This window comes from Acanthisitta chloris, unplaced genomic scaffold (assembly GCF_000695815.1).
Source record: "Acanthisitta chloris isolate BGI_N310 unplaced genomic scaffold, ASM69581v1 scaffold5383, whole genome shotgun sequence".
In the NCBI taxonomy this organism is placed as follows: Eukaryota; Metazoa; Chordata; class Aves; order Passeriformes; family Acanthisittidae; genus Acanthisitta; species Acanthisitta chloris.
Window position 1 is genome coordinate 68078 of NW_008663282.1, and position 23312 is coordinate 91389.

A 23312-nucleotide genomic window follows, 5' to 3' on the forward strand; every position below is an offset into this window, starting at 1 on the left:
ATTTCTGGAATGGGGAGAATTATACTTACCCATCCACACTTCCCCAAACTGCCCACTGCCAAGCCTCTTCACAAGCTTCAGAGATTCCCGTGGGATCTCCCATTCATCCTGTACCCAAGGTCTCTGGGGAGCCAGGGATATGCAGGGAGCTGTGAGCCGCTGGCACAGGCCATCCCCTTTCTCTGCATGAGGATGAAGCACAGGATAGTTCAATGGGATGGAAGAGCTAACCTTCTCTTCCTCCACCTACACATGCCAGGAAAAATTAACCCATGGGAAACCTCCACAACCACACAGGGAAGTGGTGGAGTCACCATCCCTGGAGGGATTTGAAAGCTGTGTAGATGTGGCACTTGGGTACATGCTTAGTGGTGGCCTTGGCGGTGCTGGCGGAATGGTTGAACTCAGTCTTAGAGAGCTTTCGCAGCCTTAATAATTTTACGATTCCATGAAATGTTTCAGCCACAGGGATCAAGGCACTCAAATGAAAGGAACAAACTCAGATGGAGCCATGGAGGAGCAAATTCTCCTGCCTGATTAGTCCAAACCTTGCTGCCCAAGTATCTCTCCTGCATATCCTGACAGCATTCATCTCATTCCTTTCCTGATGGGAGACACTTCCTGGTTAAAGGGCTGCGTGCAGAGCTCACCCTCACAATTTCCTAGGATGAAAAGCAGGACATGGGTGCTCAAGTTCTGCTTTGTAGGAGCACACCTGGCCCATGAGAGAGGATGGAGCTGTGGTGGTGGCTCATAAGTCTATACTTCCTCTGTCCCCACCTTCTGCTAGATGACAAATCCGTAAGGGAAGGCAAATGACTTACGGCTGTAATGATGGATTAGTTCTGGCAGGCTGGAGAAAGTCATCCTGGGGGAGATGTAATACCCTCCACCATCTAAGGAGCGGATCCTGTAGTGTTTGATCATGTCCCCACAGGCAGAGCTGCCGTCTCTCACGGACAAGGAATAAGCACCTGGCAAATGAGCAGAAGGAACTGTGATGACCAGCAGCACCCTAGTCAGGGACCAGCTACCTCCGCTTTCCTCAGCTGCCTACAGCTGCAGACACCCCTCCCAGCCCTTGCTGATGCCTTCTCAGGGCAAGTCCCACCAGGCTGCAGAGCTGCACACTTCCCTTTCTCCAAGACAAATGGAAAGGATAAAGGTTCATCAGAGTTTAACTGGTCCTGTCAAGGCTTCATTGAGTAAGACCTGCTATTGCCATGGCCAATAGCCCCAAGAAGGCAAAAGCACATCTCCAGGCAGAGCAATCAGATGTTCCTTAGATCATGATGGTCTTGCAACGGTCCCCTACCACCCATCTGAGCTCTGTCAACACTAACAACTCATGGAATCATGAAATCACAGAATGGTTTGGGTTGGAAGGGAACTTAATGATCATCTTATTTCACCCCCCTGCCATGAGCAGGGACATCTTCCACTAATCCAGGTTGCTCCAAGCTCCATCTAACCTGTCTTTGAACACTTCCAGGGATGAGGCAGCCACAGTTTCTCTGGGCAACCTGTGCCAGGCCAGAGTCTCACTCATAGCCAAGAATTTCTTCCTAACATCTAACTTAAACCTGCCTTCTGTTAGTGTGAAGACATTTAAAACCATTTTTATTGGGATGAAACAAGTGGCTGCAGTCTCACCAGTCTGCAGAAACACGGGACTCAGAAGGAGATGAACCACCCCACCAAAACTGTGGTGAGAGAAATATGGTCAAAAGATATGTGTCCCTTCTCAGCATTATCCAAGGTCTCCATGTCCTTGATAATCCCTTAGCCTTCTGTTAGTGTGAAGACATTTAAAACCATTTTTATTGGGATGAAACAAGTGGCTGCAGTCTCACCAGTCTGCAGAAACACGGGACTCAGAAGGAGATGAACCACCCCACCAAAACTGTGGTGAGAGAAATATGGTCAAAAGATATGTGTCCCTTCTCAGCATTATCCAAGGTCTCCATGTCCTTGATAATCCCTTATAAACCCTTGTGCAAGGTCAGTGGTTCAGCTGGGAGGTACAGAAAGGGAATTTCTTTTTCAGCCATAAAATTGTGAGTGTGACTGAACCACATCCAGAGATTCACCTCTAGAATCATGTGCCTTTTGACCTCAAGGAACTGCTCAACGATCCACCCCTCCAACCTGCTATTCTCTCCACGAGAATCTAAACCACGGGGTTGTTTTTCAGTGCACAAAATCATCACTAGATGTTGCTGGAGAGCAGAACTTTCACCCTGTGTCAGCGTGATTCAATACAGCTTAGCAGTGTTTTTTTTCCCTTTGTCTGGATCATATTTCCAGAGTAAGTTGTTCCGAGCCTGTTATTGTAAGTCTAATACATCACCTGGGTTGATGGACTGTTTTAATGCTTGAAAAGCAAGGCTATATATGTTTAAAAGTATGCATCTCTCATGCAGGATCAAAAGAAGAAACAGGCTGTCCACAGTGACTCTGAAACCCTAATCCTGCACGAGAAGGAGAGGCTTACTAACATAAAACTCTCATTGGATGGTGTTTCTTCACCCCAGCACCAGCAGTGCCCTACACAGTGCCAGGAAACAGTTTGCATTTATAAAAAGTAGCACAAGAAAACCACCTCTGTGGATATTTGCTCTGTTGCAGTGATTATAAATCTTTACAAGCACAGGCTAAAATTTTTACAAGTGCTGGCAATCATTTGGGGGGGGGATTCCCTTCCTCCAGAGACCATACTGCAAGATCTGATGGTATAATGTTAATGGAAAAACCTGGCTTAAGTGCAGAGCCAGGGAATCTCAAGATTAGAGCACACAGCCCCGATGTGGTGGGCTCCTTCTCAGCAGAGGATGCTCTGCTGAAACTCTTTCCTTCACCAGGAGTGTCAGGCAGAAGACAGATTGAGAAGTCCTTTTGGCTCTATCAGTCCTGCCTATGAACAACTGAGTCATGGCCCTGCAACATCTTCAGTGAGGCAATAAAACCTCAAGGGAAAGGCAAAGGACTGGTTCATTTTTGCAGTCCATGTCTCAGTAACCAAAGGTCACTACACAGCTCAGGGTGTCTTTCCCAGGGAGTAATTTTTGGTCTCTGGTGGGTGCAGAGAGGTGTTGCTGTGATTTATGTCTGCAGTGCAGAGCAGCACAAGTCCTGCTGGAGTTCATCAGCCACATTCACACTCCTTAGTGCTTTGCCCCAGACCTCCTCTGGATCCTCTGTGGTATCCCTATGGCCCTAAGTTCCAAAATAATGACAATAAACATCAAGGTCAAACGTTGGACTCGTTGATCTTGGAGGTCTTTTCCAACTGAAATGATTCAGTGATTCTATGAAGAAGAATATGACAGCTATGACAACTATTACTATTATTGACTTTTATTATTGCTGTTGAGGATGATGATGTTATTTTAATTTCAAAGGGACTGAAATATTGTGCAGCCCAGGCTGCAGCCCATCAGAGCTGGGCTCATACAGCACAAATCCAAGAGGGTGCTTTGCATGCCTGGGACATGGCTAAGGGTAAGTGTAGAACTTTTACAACCCAAGGCCTCCTCGAGGAAGAAGCCAAAAGTGGTGTGAACACAGCTGCAGTGATGACAGACAGTGCAGCAGAAGGGAGTGCAGGAATTAATGACTAACATTCTGCAAGTGGGTGCCTGGGGGCTGAAAGTCAGCAGGGAAGAGGCGACCTGGTCTGTTTGCTAGTGTGGTTGCACGCAAAGTACTTTCTCTCCTGCAGGACCTCATTTCCACCCCCCTCCAACCCTTCAAACCCTCTTGCATCTTTGCAGCACACAGTGGTGGCAGGGCCAGTCTATCAGCTGCCTATTACCAGCATTAATGCTTACCCTGTTATTAATGACTGTATTTCACCCCAAGTCAAGTTTAGTTTGGTGGAGTGTGGTAGAGCTTCCCTGTCATTCTCCATGACTGGTTACTGTTCCTTTGCAAGCCACTGTGAAAAGGCAAGGCACTAAGGCTGGAAAGCTTCAATTCTCTCTTCATTGTGTCACAGACTGGTTTGGGTTGGAAAGGACCTGAAAGATCATCTAATTCCCCCCACCCGGCCATGGGCAGGGACACCTTCCACTAGACCAGGTTGCTCCAAGCTCCATCCAACCGGACCTGGAACAGTTCCAGGGATGGGGCAGCCACAGCTTCTCTGGGGAACCTGTGCCAGTGAAGTTCTCCCAGAACTCTTAAGAAATGAATAAACCAAAAATTTCTCACTTCTCCCATGAGCTCAGCATGGACCTTGGAGACACTGACACAGGTTTCCCAGAGAAGTGGTAGAATTCTCATCCCTGGAAGTGTTCAAGCCCAGATTGGACAGGGCTCTGAGCAACCTGATCCGGTTGAAGATGACCCTGCTTACTGCAGGGGGGATTAGAATGAGGTGGTCTTTAAAGATCCCTTCCAACCCAAACCATTCTATGATTTCATGATTCTATGATCTGCATGAGCCTGGCAGATATGGTGCAAACCCCCACCTCCTTGTGGAGCACCTAGGAATGACTCAAAGATATTCAGGTTTTGGGAATCAAATCAAGCCCCACTGGCTACAGTGGGAGCTCAAGCAGCTGCCACGAGTGATATCTACATTTTGCTGCCTGTCAGACTGAGTCCCACAACACGTGGCATCTCCTGCTCCTGTAGCTCTCATCAGGCTCTTAACTCCTTCCCAGTGGGAAGCCCAGGAGCTCAGCTGGATGCAGCGGCTGAGCTCGGCAAGGTCCCTCCTGCCAGGAGCACAGATGCAGCAGAGCTGCTGCGAGCCAGGAGTTCGTGACTCGGCACAGCTGTGTGACTGTTCCTGCAGGTTTTGGAATTATTATTACTTCGGGGGGGACATTTGTTTATTTGCAGCAGCTTCAGAAAGACCTGTGCTCTGCTGGTGATTTCACTGCTGATCTACTTCCCACACTGCCTCCATCTTCCTATCTGCACAGGATGTTGAACATGCCTTTCATGGACTCTGCAAAATGTTGACTGGAAGCAAAGCCCTCAGGTTTGCAGAGTTTCTGTCTTAAACCACAAGCAAAATGGGACTCTACTTAGGATGGGCTGGGAATAGGTGCTGCTCTTAGGCAGGGTGCAGAATACATCCCACTGTGGCTGAGACAACCCAGTATGAGACAACCACTCTCTCCAGTATCATAGAATGTTAAGAGGTTGGAATGGATCTTAAAAATCATCTAGTCCCAACCCTGCGCCCCTCAACCATGGGCAGGGACACCTTCCACTAGACAAGGCTTTATCCAACCTGGCTTTGAACACTGCCAGGATTGGGGCATCCACAACCTCCCTGGGCAACCTGTTCCAATGTCTTAGTAATTGCACAGGCTGCTTAGCAAGGCCAGAGGTCTGAGAGCATTTAGAGAGGAGGAAGCCCCAGTTATAGGGGCATCCTGACTTCCTCTTCAGTTCCTCTGCATTCCTAACAAAGAGACCCTCTCCAGCTTCCTTGAAGGCCCTTTCAGATCCTGGAAGGTGCTATGATGTCTTCACATGACCTTCTCCAGGCCGAACAGCCCCAACTCTCTCAGCCTGTCTTTGTAGGGAAGGTGCTCCAGTCCTCTTATCAGCTTCATGGCCTTCTCTGGACTTGCTGCAAAAGTTCCATGTCCTTTTGATGTTGGGGACACCACAACTGTGTGCAATACTCCGGGTGGGTCTCACCAGGGCAGAGTAGAGGGGGAGAATCACTTCCTTTGACCTGCTGCCCACACTCCTTTGGATACAGCCCAAGGCACTGTTGGCTTTCTGGGCTGCAAGTGCACACTGTAGCTCATGGTGAGTTTTTCATCAACTGTCACCCCCAAGTGCAAGCAACTAATGGTGATACAGCCCTTAGCTCAGCCCTGAAGGTGAAACGTTGCTGGTGATGTGCAAAGTGACTGAAAATACACTTTGTGAAGGAGGAAAACAGAAAGAACCTGTGGGGTTCAAGGGCCAGATTTAATTCCATGGAGCTGCTCTGGACATCTTGTGGGGGGTACAGGGTTCTTTAGGGAACTCAGCTTCACAGCACATTTGGAGATGTGGAGTTTTCTCTTTTCCCTTTTCTTTAGAGAGGAGGAAGCTGTGGTTAAGAGGGATCAAGCAGTGTCACCATGGCTATTCAGGCAGTCTAAAATGCAGGGTGTCCAGGTAGGACAGAAACAATATGAAATTCCCATGGAACAACCTGAACTATCTTCCAGACTCTACAAATTTACAGCATAGAACAAAGAAATTGCAATTACACAGTTAAATATTACAGCTAATAACTATATGCCCAAGAGAAGTGACCACAATAGTCTGCCCTTTCCATCTTCATTGGGTCATGTCTTCAAGAGACAGACCTGTTCATATGGATGGAAAGTGGATGAATCCACCTTTTCTGCTCCAGTTAGTGTTCTTCCAAAAGTTCTGGTTTGTATCAATTCCTCCTTCTGCAAACTATCAGGAAAAACATGTTTCCTCTGGGAAAATGTTCCACCACAAGACTTTGTCCAAAGTTCTGCAAGTTTCTGTTACAGTAGAAATACTTCCTCAAGAAGAATCATAGAAGATTCTCTATTTCCATGAAGATTCCATGCATATGAGAATCTCCATTTGCTAAAAAATAAGAGAAAGGGTAACATTTCCTTGAGGAGAAAAGGAAAAGAAAATCCCTACACATTGTTTTGGAAAGATTTTCCTGCTTATTTGTGTTCTTGTGTCTCTGCCATGAACTATAGTGACAAAACCCACTCTTAGCACAACCTGAACTACACATATGAGTAACATCATGAGCAAATCTTTGCCTTCCAAACTTCCAGCTCACTTCTAGAGCCCCACTGAGTCAGGGCTCAGGTCTGAAAAGTTTTCCAAGCCATGGAAATAACAAGGAGTTGCTGTGGATCTCACCAGTGCTGGTTTCACTCTCTCGGACAAGGAAGGAGCCAACTTTATTGCCAGAAGACAACAGCAGCCGTTCAGCATCTTTTCTGCTCAGAGTTCTAAAGTACCACCTGGGAGACAGAAAAGGCAAAATCATCACTTGAAAAGGAAAAGCTCTAAAACAAAACAAAAAATAAACAAAACAACAACAACAACAACAAAAAAGAGGAATTATTTCCAGTTAGATGTTGGGGTTTTTTCAGCATTACACTGTGAAAGTGAGGGTTATTTTTATCAGCAAATAGTTTTCTATCTGCTGCAAAGTGGCAGTAATTGACAGTTTTTTGGTAGATTAACACCAGATTTTGGTCATTTTAAGCTTATTTCACAGTCTGGTAATTCAGCTGGAGCAGGGAGCAGATGGGATGTGCAGGACCCTGTACAGGAGAGAATTGTAAGCCTTGGATACAAAGAGCTTTGGTGTCTCAGCTACATTTGTGTACCCTGAATTCAATGACAATTGGGTCCAAGAGGAGATTGCATGCAGGACTGATCATATATAGCTGAATGCCATAAAGCATGATAAGTCACATCAAAAATTCCTTCTGCTGCTTGCATTATAGACATAATTAAGTCTTTTGACTTGAGTCTTTCTTTCCATCTGCCTTGCAGGGAGACTGCGTCAGGGCTAACAAAACAAAAAGCATCAGGATGTGAGTCTGGGCATTGGTGCTCAGTTGTCTATCCTGCCAAACTGTTGGCATGGTCCCTGGCACATCCAAGACCTGGATCAATGCTCCCCATCCAAAGAGATTCACAGTTTACAAATGGATACCCTCTTGGAGCTGAGGAGGTTTAACACTATGCCTTGTGGGTGGATTGGCCCAGTGGGACCAGAGGATATTCTCTGCACTGCTAATTTACCAGTGCAATCATAGCTTTTGTTCTCTCCCCCAAATCCTTGTTTTCCATCGTGGGTGTAATCAATGGGACAAGAGTGTTTGCCCACTTTCCCCATAACAACCTCATCCTCCCTTCTCCAACGAATATGATGCTTAAAACTTGTCCTGAACTTTTGGCATGATGCAAGCAAGACCTCTTGCAGTGACATCTGCCTGCCATCAAGCTCTCCCTGTAGCTTGTTGAGAGAGAGGACCCTGCATCAGGGTTCACCATCCATAAGCTTTCATACTTACTTTTCCTCTTCCAAGCTGTCCACTTGTGCAACGAAGTTACTGGGGATGTAGCCTTTCCTCCCACTGCTGAGGGACTTTGCCAGCCACCAGTCCCCCTCACTGCAAAGTGAGCAGAGAAAAATGTGAGTGCTCAGAAGTGGTTTCATGTCAAGTTGAGGCTGTGAGGATGTGGATTGTGGGGTTTTGAGCATTGCAAATAGGCTACAGCTCCTTAGTCCACTCTACAGCTCCCTCTTGGTTCCCTAGGACCAACACTTGGTTGAAAACTGTTGGTCTCTCAGGGGCTTCTGGAGGTGACAGTCTCTTTCCAAGAATGTGGAGTGACCACAGACCCAAACCTTTGCACCTCAAGTGAGAGGACAGAAATCTGGGTCACCATGGATTTGTTTTGTCTCTTGCACAGGGGCATTGGTGGTCTTTTTGCTCCTTCTTTTGTGTGTCAGACAAACCACTTTGCTCTCACACTGCTGACTCGGCCATCAGTTGTGACCAAAAGCCATCCCCACTCAACAGGTTTTTCATGTCCCTGCCCCATGGGTCTCAGCCCACAGCATCATGGTGAGAAATGTCCCCTCTGGAGGTCACCTCACAGAGCATTCAAGGATGGAGCAGTCCTACCTACAAGGTCAGTTGACTATGGCACCCAAGCCCACCACTGTCCTGTTATGAACTGGGCAGATGGACTGTCAGCCTCTTCTGTGGTGAGTTTGAGAAGCTGAAATGAAACCACACGTCTCTCTGGCTCGATTTTGTCCTTTCCTCTGACTACACCCAAACCACATCCTTTGCAAAAGCACAATCAGCACAAAACAGGACAGGAGCTAGTTTTTGTTGTTATTTACGCTAATTTTGCACCCACTGGCGCTAATGGCAAAGAAGGTCCTAGTACTATGCAGACAGGGACGTTACACAACCCCAGAGTCGCTCTGAAGCAAAGCTTAGCTCTAGTGAGCTGCAAATTGGGGTCTGACCACGAGGTCCCCCCTTTTTCAGCCTCACCATGCTCAGCTTTGAACTTCCTTCTGGTAGCAGGTCACTTACCTGGAGAGGACTTGGAGTTTCTCCCCCTTGACCAGGTCCAGGTCACGGTCACTTGAGGCAGGAAAATCATACAGTGCAACCACAATCAAGTTATCTGGAAGAAGAATTAACACCATTGAATCCAGCTTGTTCCCTGCTGGACTGGTAATGCACATCTGGGTGTATGGTTGAACATTTCACCCCCCTAAACGTGGGGGTTGTCAACTTTCTGTCCCCCAGAATCCAACCTACCCACCAACCCAGTGTTCCTGCCCACACAACCACTGCTCAAGGATGCACACTGATTCACCCATTCAAGTGTTTCCTGTGTTTTTAAAGCACTCCAAACCCTCCTTCCCATCCCAAAAACTCAGTGTGGCAACAAGAAAAAAGGGTTTGTGTGGAATGAGAAAGGTCATAAATAACCTGTCACTGTTTGGCCTGGGTTTTACACGATGGTAAATGAAAACTGCTGTAGCAACATTTCCCAGGGTGGCTTTGGAATTTGGCTCAAAACTATGAGGCTTGATTGAAAATGGTATAAAGTCATCCTAGTTTCTGGTTTTTGAGTCTATTTCTAGGGTTTAACTCTCCCTCCAGATGTTCTAAGTTCAGCTGGTATCTTGCCATCCCTCTTGCACACTATGCCCCACAGATCATAGAATGAGTCTCAGAATCACAGTATGGTTTGAGTGGGAATGGAATTTGGCTCAAAACTATGAGGCTTGATTGAAAATGGTATAAAGTCATCCTAGTTTCTGGTTTTTGAGTCTATTTCTAGGGTTTAACTCTCCCTCCAGATGTTCTAAGTTCAGCTGGTATCTTGCCATCCCTCTTGCACACTATGCCCCACAGATCATAGAATGAGTCTCAGAATCACAGTATGGTTTGAGTGGGAAGTGACCTCAAAGATAAGATAGTTCCCCCCCCTGCCATGGGCAGGGACATCTTCCACTAATCCAGGTTGCTCCAAGACCCATCCAACCTGTCTTTGGACACTTCCAGGGATGGGGCAGCCACAGCTTCTCTGGGCAACCTGTGCCACTGCCTCACCGCTCTCACAACCAACAATTTCTTCCTAACATGTCATCCAAACCTGCTCTCTCTCAGTTTAAAGCTACTGCCCCTTGTCCTGTCACTCTCATCCATATAAAAAGTCCCTCTCCCTCCTTTTTATAAACATCCTCAGGTACTGGAGTGAGCTCTAAGGTCTCTCTGAAACCTTCTCTTCACCAGACTGAACACTCCCAGCTCTCTTAGCCTGTCTCCATTGCAGAGGTGCTCCAGGTGTGGCACCATGATCAGCTCACGTTTCTCCTTTCAAACCAGCATATTTCTAGCACCTGGCTGCTCTGCCCAGCTGAAATTTCCACGGGGTGGTGGATGCTCCAGGATCCCCTTCCTTCTGCCTGTCCCTGATGTGCTTTAGATGCTCCAGACCACAAAACCTGTGCTCTATGTCTCCTGTTTTGCTTACAACACACCTGGACTGAGGCTTTGAGCAAGCCTGGATCCCAATCCCCTCCCCTACTGTGTTGTCTTTACTCTGACCATTGTGACTGAGCCTAAGTTTTGTCACCTTGTACATGTGCCACAATGCTCTAACCCACCCCAGAACAGATCTCTGTGGGCTGAAGCTGAATCACCCAGTTTGCACACCCCAGTGGTGCCTGTGCTGCTCTCAGAGAGGTTGTGCAACCACTCATGTGTTTGCTGTACCCTCACAGCTACTGAAGCAGAAATAAGCAGCTATTTTGGGGCAGATCAAACTTTATAAAGAGGATCAGCAAATGCACAGGAACACAAAATTCAAACAAAAACATTACAGTGAGAAAAAAGGAAAGGAGAAGGAGAAGGAGGAGAAAAAGATGAAGACTAAGAAGAAAAGAAGGAGAAAAAGGAGAACAAGAAAATGGAGAACAAGAAAATGGAGAAAGAAAAAGAAGGAGAAAAAGAGAAAAGAAAAGAAAAGAAAGAAAAGAAAAGAAAAGAAAAGAAAAGAAAAGAAAAGAAAAGAAAAGAAAAGAAAAGAAAAGAAAAGAAAAGAAAAGAAAAGAAAAGAAAAGAAAAGAAAAGGAAAAAGAGAGAAGGAAAAGAAAAGAAAAGAAAAGAAAAGAAAAGAAAAGAAAAGAAAAGAAAAGAAAAGAAAAGAAAAGAAAAGAAAAGAAAAGAAAAGAAAAGAAAAGAAAAGAAAAGAAAAGAAAAGAAAAGAAAAGAAAAGAAAAGAAAAGAAAAGAAAAGAAAAGAAAAGAAAAGAAAAGAAAAGAAAAGAAAAGAAAAGAAAAGAAAAGAAAAGAAAAGAAAAGAAAAGAAAAGAAAAGAAAAGAAAAGAAAAGAAAAGAAAAGAAAAGAAAAGAAAAGAAAAGAAAAGAAAAGAAAAGAAAAGAAAAGAAAAGAAAAGAAAAGAAAAGAAAAGAAAAGAAAAGAAAAGAAAAGAAAAGAAAAGAAAAGAAAAGAAAAGAAAAGAAAAGAAAAGAAAAGAAAAGAAAAGAAAAGAAAAGAAAAGAAAAGAAAAGAAAAGAAAAGAAAAGAAAAGAAAAGAAAAGAAAAGAAAAGAAAAGAAAAGAAAAGAAAAGAAAAGAAAAGAAAAGAAAAGAAAAGAAAAGAAAAGAAAAGAAAAGAAAAGAAAAGAAAAGAAAAGAAAAGAAAAGAAAAGAAAAGAAAAGAAAAGAAAAGAAAAGAAAAGAAAAGAAAAGAAAAGAAAAGAAAAGAAAAGAAAAGAAAAGAAAAGAAAAGAAAAGAAAAGAAAAGAAAAGAAAAGAAAAGAAAAGAAAAGAAAAGAAAAGAAAAGAAAAGAAAAGAAAAGAAAAGAAAAGAAAAGAAAAGGAAAAAGAGAGAAGGAACGGAGACTGATGCAGGAGGGTTTTAGACATAGACCAATTAATTCACCCAGAGCGATGGACAGCCTATTATTAGCATTTTTCACAACAGCCTGTCAAGCCACAGTCTCTGTGTGACCTTTTCAAATAATGCCACCAGCAAGAGAGCCAGACTAGCCCTTTGTCATCACAAGATAACGTGTCTCTGGGGCAACTTAGGTTTTGTGTCTTTGCAAAGCTGGTTGCTGCAGCACTGGTGATTTGGTGGGGAGGAGAAAGGGTTAGCATGGGAGGAAATGCAGCTTTGTAAACCAAAGCCCTGAGCAGTTCCCTTCTGGCTTGAAGGAGGAACTTGGAGATCCATGAGAGGTTTCAGCAGAGCCTCACTCTCTCCTAGAATGGGAAAAGGATGATCAGTCACAAGGGAGAATGCTTTGAAGTCTTAAAATAGCTCACACAGCTGGGGGCTTCCCCTTGAGGGATCTCGAATTAGCAATGGACCCAAACTCTTGCTGCCTCCTTGAGAAAGTTGTTAGCACACAGCTTCTCTGACATGAAAGGCTTTGGGGCATGTGCCTACTGTGAGGAGTCCACAACAAACACACTAATCCACATGCACCATCCTGCTCCTCTTAGAAGGAAAATAAGGCAGTGGTCACACTTGTGCTTTGAAAAAATAGAAGCAAATGTGTAAATATCTCCAAGGACAGAGTGGCTGTGTATTCCAGAAAATGAAAATGTAGTTTTGATCTTGAAGCAACTGACATAAGTGCAAATAAATGAAAAAAATAGCAGGAAGGACAGAGGGAGGAAGGCAAAGAGCAAATACAGCAAGGACTAAAAGGTTTTATAGGCTGAAAAAATACTATAATCACCTCTTATCCCCTTCTCAAAATAGACATTGAGAAACACTGCACTAAAGTGAGCCAGAAGAAAAACTTTCTCTGCTCAAGCCAGCTAGACTTGCTGTTTCATGATGAAAGTGACTCTTCCTGTCTCTGAATCCCTCAGCCACTGAGGAACAGCATTGATAGTGCTTTCTTGGCCTATTTGATCAAGTTAGGTCATGAGTGACTCTGCAGCAGAGAAGCCACTGGGGCTGTGAGGAGTGACTGCTTTGCAGATAATGCTCACAGCCCTGAGACTTTGATTGGGAGCCAAATCCATCTTGGCTGGGAGCTGCTGTCAGGAAAGTTTGATACCAGCTCAGTTTGCACAGGCTGAGTGCCAGTTTGATGGCTTAATAGAAATGATTCAACCAGTCCTCCCACCACTGCCCTGTCATGAATGGAAGGTCTTTGTAGCTGTCTCATGGCTATGGAGTCAGGCTGAGACTGTACCAGAGTCCCCCAGAGGACCATTCATTGGGTTAGAGCAGTTCTAGGATGGTCATGGCGTAAGTGACATCTCACAGCACGTGTTGGTGAGCTGAGTGCACTGAGCTATGAGTTACTGCTGCTGAAAACAGGTCCAGCTTTCTGCTTTGGCACGGCATGGGCTGGTGAGAATCAGAGAATCATTAAGGTTGGAAAAGACCCCTAAGATTATCGAGGTCAGCATTAACCCAGCACTGCCAAGCCCATCACTAAACCATGTACCTAAGTGCCACATCTGCATGTCTTTTAAATCCCTCCAGGGACAGTGACTCCACCACTGCCCTGGGCAGCCTGTGCCAACCCTTGACAACTCTTTCCATGAAGAAATTTTCCCTAATATCCAATTTGAATCTCCCATGGTGCAACTTGAACCATCTGCTCTTGGCCTTTTGTTTGAGAAGAGACCAACCCCCACCTGGATCCAACCTCCTTTCAGGTAGTTGTAGGGAGTGAGAAGGTCCCCCCAGACCCTATTTTTCTCCAGACTAAACACCCCCAGCTCCCTCAGCTTCTCCTCATCAGATTTGTGCTCCATAAACATGTGCTAGAAAATGATACCTTCAAAACTCAAATTTGCTGGTGGCATAGTGGCCTCATTGCTGCCATCACCAAGAGGAACATCATCAGATCCCGTTGGTAGAGATGCAGAAGACTATGGACCGGGACTGTTAAATCTCCCAGCTGGACAGCAAGCCCATGTGTGAGAGCATGGGAGATGTCTCCTGGGACATCCAGGCTTGCACTGCCAGAGTACTTTCTGCCAAATACCTTTCTAACTTGTGTTTTGACACAGTTTTACTCTGGACAACCTGTGCCAGTGCCTCACCACCCTCGCAGCTAAGAATTTCTTCTTAATATTTAATCTAAACCCCTCTGTCAGTGTGAAGCCATTCCCCCTTCTCCTGTGACTCCAGGCTCTTGTGAACAGTCTCTCTCCGTCTTTCCTGCAGACTCCCTTCAGGTACTGGAAAGCCATAATTAGGTGGCCTTGAAGCCTTGTCTTTTCCAAGCTGAACAATCCCAGCTCTCTCAGTATTTCCTCACAGGAGAGCTGCTCCATCCCTCTAATCATCTTGGTGGCCTCTGGACTTGCTCCAACAGGTCCATGTCCTTCCTGTGCTGAGGATCCCAGAGCTGGAGACTGCACTGAAGGTGGGTCACACCTGAGCAGAACAAGGGGGCAGAATTCTCCCCTCACCTGCTTCCCACACTGTGAGAATGAGCCCAGGACATGGTTGACCTTCTGGGCTACCAGTGCCCATGGTCAGGGCATGTGCTGAGAGACTCACACGAGGGAAGGACCACCCCAAGTGTAAAGTGGATTGGTGATGTCATCAGCACTGTGGTTGGATCCACAGTTATGCACCTCTTGCCTACCTTTGTGTTACTTCCATGAAGATAAATAATGCCAGGAGGAATTAGGGTTTTTCTAACAGTAAATAAATACATGATTTCTGAGGCAGTGGTGTGAAAGCTTCAAAGTGTGAAACAAGTTCAACACCAAGATCAGCAAAAAAAATCATCAAAATGCAGGAAAAAAAAAGCAAATAAAAACCCAAGGAAAGAAAAGAGTTTGATTTTATATTACATGCCATGTTCCATAGTCAATAATTTTGCCTGATTGAATTTTAAGTGTCCCACAGGAGATAATTCAGCTCTTTGATTTTTTTATCTGATGAAATGCCTGGGTTTTGTGCTTTTCTATGAATTCACTTGAATCCCTTTCTTTTAGGAGAATGTCTTCAATACCTGAAGTATCTTGCCTGGTTCCTATCAGCCCATTTTCCCACACAGGACAGAGTCAGATGTAGTATCATTCTGGGAAACTCAGGCACCGGTAGAGAAAAATAGGAAGTTCCCCAGACAGTCAGTGTGAATATTCCTCCAGAACTGGAACTGAATCTAACAAACAAAATTATTTTTGAGAGCTGAAAATGGCTAGTATGGTATTTAATCCATTTTTTTAGCATCTTTCCACTTCTGCCTTCTGGCACGAAGCAGAAGTAAAAGCCACCGCTCTGAGGAGAACTTCTGTTGTGCTTCTGACCAGTGTAAGGTTGATAAAAGCCCTGTGAAAAACTGTCAGTGTGTGCTCAGTTGTGGAGGTGGGAGAGCACAGACACTTGGAAATGTGCCATGAAAAGAGTTTTGCTAAAGAAAGCATGGTTTCTGGGAAAATGGTGTTTTCATGGAAACACACCCCAATTTACCTAGTTAAAGAGATTCACCTCCCACAAGTTTGATCTCCATAACAAATGCCAAACTTGAAGAACATTTTGAAGTTGCAGGAGTTCCTCTGTCTTCCCCATGGCAAAGACTCTCCATCATCATCCATAAGACCCAAGAAAATCTATGTCTGTCATTCCACCAATCTCATTTATTTGTCACCCCCATTTATTCTTTCCTCATGCCCTGTCTCCCCTAATCCTACACTTTCACCCACATGAAGAACATTTATGTGTTGCTAACTGCTTTCTTCCAAACCTCCTGGTTTTTTTCCCCTTTTCTAATTCTCTCTCTGTCCTTCATCTGCAAAATTCCTTTGAACAGAAATACACACAAGCTGCTGTTGGAAGCTGAGCAGAGGTAGCAGAGGGCTCCCAGCTAAAACACAATCGTCTCCAAATGCCATCTGTGACCCTCAGATAACTGCAGAGGTGGATGAAGCCAACAGACAGTCCCCAAGCAGGGACTCTGTGTATCCTTATTTTATACTCTTTCCTTTCTTCTCATTCTCTTTGTAGTCTCTCTGGGCTCTCTGATGCCTGCTATTTCCTCTGAAATTTCAGCTGGATGGATACAGCATCCACAAGTTGTCAGCCTGCAGACAGGGCAGCAGACAGGGAAATCTCATACAGCGGATGTCTCAGATCTCCCTTTGCTCCACCAATCACAGAATCACAGAATGGTTTGGGTTGGAAAGGACCTTAAAGATCATCTAATTCCAATGAAGAATGAGTGCTTTTCCCTTTTACTTTCTTTGATGAGCAGGGGAAACTGGCAGCTACAATCACTTAGTGATGTGAACTGAATCTTCCAAAACACACTGACAAACTCCATGTCTGGCAAGGCTGAAGGTACGGAAACCTCATGCCTGTAACATGACAGCTTGTTCTCACGACCTGTTATTGGGGACCACCACCTTGCAAAACCCCAGGGGAAAGCAAAGAAAACAGACTCTTACCTTGTACAGAGGCTTGGTTTAGATGAGGGAGGTTGACAGATTGTCTGCCCTTGGGTAGAAATAGAAAAAAAAAGAAGATATATGTTACTTTGTTCTGTTTTAAGGAAGACCTGCTCTCAATTTCACAGATGAGTGGGAGTCTGATCCAGAGTCCACTGTAGCCAATCCATGGCTTCTGTGTCTGGCTCCATGATGGCTTTAGCACATTTTGCCGTATTGTGTTCATATCTGTCTTAACAGGAACCTGGAATAACCTTTGGCTTCCCTCTGAATTAAAGCATAAATCTGCTACCCACTCCTTTGGACCTTGGTCTATCCAACCCTTGTTCACTGATGGCAGATTTTGGATCAATGGGGGTGAGACATGAATGACCTCATTAAGAAATGGAAACTGCAGTATGATTGGAAACAGAAAACCGGAGATGCTCTTAGCCATAATTGTCCCAGGGCTCACAGAATGTCCTCTACTCAGGGATATTTTTAAAAAAATAAAGGTGGTGACTCTATTAACAAATTAATCACAGAATCACAGAAATCATAGAATATTTGATCATCCTTGTAGATCTCTTCCAAGTCAGGTTATTCTGTGTTTCCTGAGTTGCAAGCGATGCACAAGGTTCATCAAAGTCCTGCACAAGACATCCCAAGAAACCCAATGTGTACATGAAAGCATTTTCTGAACACTTCTTGAGCTCTGTCAGGCTTGGGGCCATGACCACTGCCCTGGGGAGCTGTTCCAGTGCCCAGCCACCCTCAGGGGGAAGAACCTTTCCTAATATTCAACCTAAACCTTCCTTCACACAGCTTCATGCCATTGCCTGGAGTCTATCACTAGTCACCAGAGAAGAGATCAGTGCCTGCTCCTCCACTGTCCCTCATGAGAAAGCTGCAGATTTCAAAATTAAAGAGCAACAAGGTGCTGCAACTCATCTGGGCACAATTTTAAAATGTTGACATTGTCCCTGGTTTGGTTTGGCCCAATCCCTGAGAATGTCCAGTTGGCCATAGACCAATCCAAATCAGCAGCTGGGATGCAACCACCTTGTTTTGGTGGCTAAGAATTGGAAATTGGCCTCCACTCAACTTCAAACGCCAGTCCTGTGATCAGCCCAAGAAGGTATGGTACCCAGTGACCATAGCAAGTGTTCAACCACTACTAGGTATTTTCATCCATGTCCAAAAGGAGTGAACTACAGACACTGAATTAAAAACATCTCCTGTTTTGTGTCTGCACCACCCTTTGACTCCTTCCTAGCAGCAGTGTGGGGTGAGAGAGCTGCTCATCTGCTGCCATTTCTAATTTCGTTGAAAGAAATATGGACTTCCCCTGACATGTGAGAGCTGAGTGCCCGTAGCAAAAATAACGAGTGGCAGAAGATGATCGATGATACTATATTTATACTGATAGCAGCTCCTCTCCAGTGAGCTGGAGAGAATGAAATTTAGGAAAATAACAGCTCCTTGGTCAATCTGACATCTGCTGTCATGAAAACTGGGCTGCAGAACCATGGGAGAGCTCAGAAATGGAACTAAAGGAGTGAGAAACATCTCCACCTGTCATAAAAAGCAATAATAGGTAATTCCTTCCCTCTCTCAGCACTCAAGACCTGAATGGTTTTCACATGACAGTTGCATCTAAAGTTTCTCTTGTGCTGGCTGCAGTGCTGACACAGACAAGGAGAGATAAAACAACTTCATGTCCTCTGTACAGCAACAGACAGAGAGGAAAATTGACTTTCAAAGTTGTAACAAGGAGTTTATCATTTGAGGTGTACTAAATGCTCCAGTGCCTTACTGATCTGTGGCCATTCAAGCAGAAGTTGTATGAATTCAAAGGAAGCAGCAGATGATCAGCATTTCTGATTCTCAGTTCACCCCAACACAGATTGGCTGTGGACCCTCTTTGCCTTCACGACAGTGAAGTTTCCATTGCAGTTTGCAACTTCAAATCTTCACCTGAATCTGACCCAACTTTGTGCCATTTCCAAGTCAGCAACATCATCTTGGGTTGCAAAGTGTTGATGAGGAGATATTTCAAAGTACCAATACACTGGATTTTTAACTTTTTCAATATACCAAGGCTCCTCAGAACCCTTCCCATCTGTCTAAAGGATACAGGGATCAGCTGGGAGAACCAGCTTGGAGGACCTGTGTCCAAGAGATGCAGGGCACAAAGGGCAGTGGTATCTGTAGTTTCTCTCCCTTTCTCCTGCCCTGCTTTCCAGTCAAACCCATGCAAATTATTGTGCCAGGCTCAACACAACACAGTCTTTCAGACAACCACCATCCCTATCCTGTTCAGTTCTTGGTCACAACATGTCACCAAAGAGAAAATCATAGAATCATAGAATTTTAGGGGTTGGAATGGACCTCACAAATCATCTAGTCCAACCCCCCCTGCCATGGGTAGGGACACCTCCCCACTCGACCATGTTGCTCAAGGCCTCATCCAATCTAGCTTTGAAAATGGCATCAGTTTTGACAGAGCAAGGAAGGGTTGATTGAACAATTCATCACAGAATCTCAGATTAGTTTGGGTTGGAAAAGAACCTTGAAGATCATCTAGTTCCAAACCCTGCTGTGGGCAGGGACACCTTCCACTAGACCAGGTTGATCCAAGCCCCATCCAACCTGGCCTGGAACACTTTGAGGGATGGGGCACCCACAGCTTCTTTGGGCAACCTGTGGTAGGAGGGTGGAATGAGATGATGTTTAATGTCCCTTCCAACCCAAACCATTTTGTGATTGTAAATATTTCCTGCATCACTCAGACACTAAGTGAGCTGTGGAAGATTCCAAAAGGACAGGCTTACCTTAGGTGGGGCAGGAGGAGGTTTACCCTTGTTCTTTGGATTGCTTCCAGAAGTGTGTTTCTGACTGGGCATCGGCTGGTTTTTGCTCCCGAGTAGCCCCATTCTGGAAAGAAGAACAGAAATTCCTTTTCAATGAGACAAGGAACAAAACAATCTTTGCATTCATGAAGAACAAGTTGTAGAACATAAGAATGCAGGAAAATGGGGCAGTGGAGAGAGGAGTCTAAAATCATCCCATCTACAGTCCTCCTGCTACTTGGACCTTGTGAACCCCATAGCTTCTGTTCCCACATGACTCTGTTTCACACTTTGAAATGAGGCTCTGACAGACACTATAAGTCACCAGAAGGGAAAAAAAACCCCATCAAACAGGCACAAATGACTGGTTTGGATATGTTCCCTCTCCAATGCAGAGATCCCCAAGCTGACATTGAACAGATTTGCTCCAGATCCAGCTAGTGCCACATGCATGTGCTGCTGCAGGGATGAAGAGGGACTGCTGGGATGGTGAGGAACAGCCAACCCTGTGCTGAGTTGTTGAGGTGTAGCAGGGCATCAAGAGGGTCACATAGTCCCTGAACCAAGAATGAGCCATCGTAGGCTGCTCAGTTCTTTCTGCACATCATGTCCCTCCCATGCAGCAAGAGCAGCACACAGGTGTGGCAGCTACATGCATGGTACCAGTCCCACTTTTCCTCACACTCAAGCAGCACAGACACACACAGCTTGTCCATGAAGGCACAAGACCACATGTGACCCTTTGGAGGACTGTAAGAAGCTTAGAGAGAAAAGTATGGTGTAGCTTGCATCCATCCTGCATGTAAAGTGTGGACTGAGGGTTTGACTCATCTATCTGCAATATTCATGTACCTTTTGATATGCTCTGGGCCCTCACAAAGTATGGGCCTCCCATACATCATGCATGTTTCCCAACACCATTTGTGTTTCTCAGGCCTCTGGGACACCTCAAGGTTTGATAGACACAAAAGAATCCTACCCTTTCTATGAACTATCCTCTGGTCCACATTAAAGTTTCCAAACTTGGGCTTGAGGGTGTTTAACTTCACCCTAGAAGTGTAATTTCAGCTCTAGTCAATAATTCAAGGATAAAACCAGGTCTGACTAGCCAAGATGGCCCTATTGTGGCAAACTCAGCCTGCTCAGGCCCCTGAAAAGTAGGGAGAAGTTGAAACCAGCACTATTGCAGTGCTGTTGCCACGAGTGTATAAGGCATCTACACCATCCACAGCCAAAGTCTGTCACAGCCCCTGCTTTGAACCAAAGGCATCGAAAGGTGTGGGCTACATGCCAAAAAATACCCCCAAAATCCAAACCATAAATACTCATGGCTGATCAAAAACACATTGACCCTTATTCTTGCCAAATTACCTTAAGGTCTGCAGTGAACATGGAGGATCAGGGATTAGAGGTCCAGACACCACCCCAAATATCAGTTTGACACTGCGTCATGATAGTCAAACTCCATTAGATGTGTTCAAGAAAGCTCCTAGCAAACCAGACTCAGGAAAAAAAAAATCCAGCAAAAGCAACTTTTTTTTTGTTTTAGAATCATAGAACCATCAAGATTGGAAGAAACCTTTAAGGTTACCAAGTCCAACAGTTATCTTGTCACTCTGCTGCAACACCCAAGCCCTAAACCATATCTTCCCGTGCCACATCTAGACACCCATTACACACTTCCAGGGATGGTGACTCCACCACCTCCCTGGGCAACCTGTTCCAGTTCTAACATGTATCTAACATTTCAAAAAGTGGGACGCTGAAATGAGGTTTCTAACAGAGTCATCCCAATATTTTAAGGTGTTTTTGTTCTGAAATATCTTCTCCCTTCTGCCTCATTTTTATTATCACTGATGAAGTGAGCAAAGTGGAAGGAATTGGTGAAATATTTCAGGATAGCCCAAACAAAACATTTTTCCCCCAAACAAAACTTTTTCAGCATCTGAACTCCTCTGTGCTTTTCTGTGACCAAAGTTTACAGATGGCCCGTCCATCTGTACCCAGGTCTCAGCACTGCTCCAGGCACTCACAGCACAGTGGGAGAGGAAGTTTCACCTACTAAATCAACCACAGTATTTCCTGCAGCAATTTCATTTTAATTTAGCAGCCTTCCTTCCAGGTTGCAACCAGGGTTTTGCTTTGCCTAGAAGACCTGGTTGGCATGCAATGGTACATGATTTATTAGGTTAACTTTTCCCACTCTCCCACTTGCAAAGTGGTAGAAGACAACTTCGTGCCAGGACTTCTGATTCTGAATGGTATTGTTTGCCACAAGGGTAACTAGAGTTCCCTTTTTACCCAAGGAACTGCAAGGTATCATTTTAAGTCAAGGCAGGATGATAGACAAGTTTTAGATATCACACATTTCCAACACTGAAAGACATAGAATCTACCTACATGTTAGACATTGATCTACAGTCCTTGTTACTGTCTCCATGGAGCATCTCAGGGTCTTTGACATACTCTGCTCCCAAATGGGAGGTACAGATATGGCAACTGCCATCTTCTTTGGCAGATTTAGGGGACGTGAGATATAGGAGAAGTCATCAATATGCTTTGACGGCTAGTCATGTCACCAGCATGATCTTATGAGAGGATTGATGGACCATCCATAGGATGATGGATGTGTCTTTTGGGGGTTTGAGTTGCTCTCAGTGAATGACAGCAATGAAAGACAGTCATGACTTCAAGTGTGTCTTCCCCTCACACATACCCACTCCCCTCCCTTTCTGACTGCCTGGTGGGCAATGTGGTTGGTCCTAAGATAAGAACACCAGGTGGTTATGCAGGAGGAACCATCCGGGTGCTCATATAATTAATGGAATGCATAATTAATAACGATAATTGGATGCTTGTAATTGACTTTGGTACCTGCAAAAGGGTATAAAATGATGTTGGAGACCAACTGGTCTTCCAACGTGGCAGGCAGATTCTGGGTGGATCTTTGCCCTGGTAAGGATATCTGCAGGACATATCTAGCCCAAAAAGGAGGAACACGTTCTTTTGGATAGGTGAGGAACAGTGCTAAGTTTCAATCAAATACAGAGCTAAAATCCTAAAGTAGTTACATAGGTGCTTTGTAATTGTGAATTCTGCAAGGCCAAAGAGTGTAAACCTGCACATTTCTCGCTGAACCTGCAGAGATTATAATCCTTTAGTCATAGACTGTTGGCCAAATCCAAGACTAAGTGGGTCAAGCCACAGCTAGATATCTCTGAGTAGTTTAGAAAGTGAGGGGGTGTCACTGAAGCTTGTGAGCCAACAGGAGGAACTATGACCTGATGGTACTATAAACATGCAATAGATGTTGGAGTTGTTATCTAGATACTGCGTTGGCAATATTTAATACTGTATTAGCAATGAATCTAACCCTAATAATCCATATCAACTCTGGCAGTGTTCAAAGCCAGGTTGAATAAAGCCTTCAGCAACTGGGTCTAGTGGGAGCTGTCCCTGCCCAGGGCAGGGAGGTGGGACTAGATAATATCTAAGGTCCATTCCAAACCCTTAACACACTATGATGCTATGATCATCACTGTGTCCTACTTCTTGCACCAGGGCAAGAACCTTCTTTCAACTGCACTGATACACAGTGATGGCACTGGTGGGGCAGAATGGGAAAGGCATGGAGGAAGGTCAACCTCAGCAAATCCCTTCGGGGGCTTGTGGACATCCCAACACCTCTGACCAAATCTGAGGAATGGGAACTATGACCTGACCTGTGCATGTCCCCACCAGTGCTCCTGTGCCAGGGGGACACTGCAACCCTTCCTGCACCAAGCTGAGACTGGAAACACCTCTCTGCACAATTACACCAACTGAACTTTCTCCCCACGCATGTGTTGAAGACACATCCATGTGAAAGCAGCACAGAGAAGTGAACAGCGTGACCCACCTTGGGTGGGAAATGGAACTGGTGAAACCTCCCACAAAGGTCGCTCATTCCCACCCACACACAAAAGATGTTAGCACAGCTCTGGATGTTCACAGCCCCTACAAAATCCAGTGGACACACTCTCCAGGTTGCCTCCATAACC

The 23312-nt window shown here is 45.1% G+C and overlaps 1 protein-coding gene across 1 annotated transcript in view; it reads right to left on the reverse strand.

Moving 5' to 3' along the window:
* BLK (BLK proto-oncogene, Src family tyrosine kinase) overlaps positions 1 to 19356 on the reverse strand; it is a 28316-nt gene extending 8960 nt beyond the window's left edge. Inside the window, exons 1-7 of the mRNA XM_009070936.1 lie at positions 19255 to 19356; positions 16442 to 16490; positions 9084 to 9177; positions 8043 to 8141; positions 6874 to 6977; positions 825 to 974; positions 30 to 182 (exon numbers count right to left, since the gene is read on the reverse strand). Of these exons, the coding sequence (XP_009069184.1) occupies positions 30 to 182; positions 825 to 974; positions 6874 to 6977; positions 8043 to 8141; positions 9084 to 9177; positions 16442 to 16490; positions 19255 to 19356 (751 nt within the window). The remainder of the gene's footprint in view (positions 1 to 29; positions 183 to 824; positions 975 to 6873; positions 6978 to 8042; positions 8142 to 9083; positions 9178 to 16441; positions 16491 to 19254) is intronic.
* Positions 19357 to 23312: the final 3956 nt, after the last annotated feature.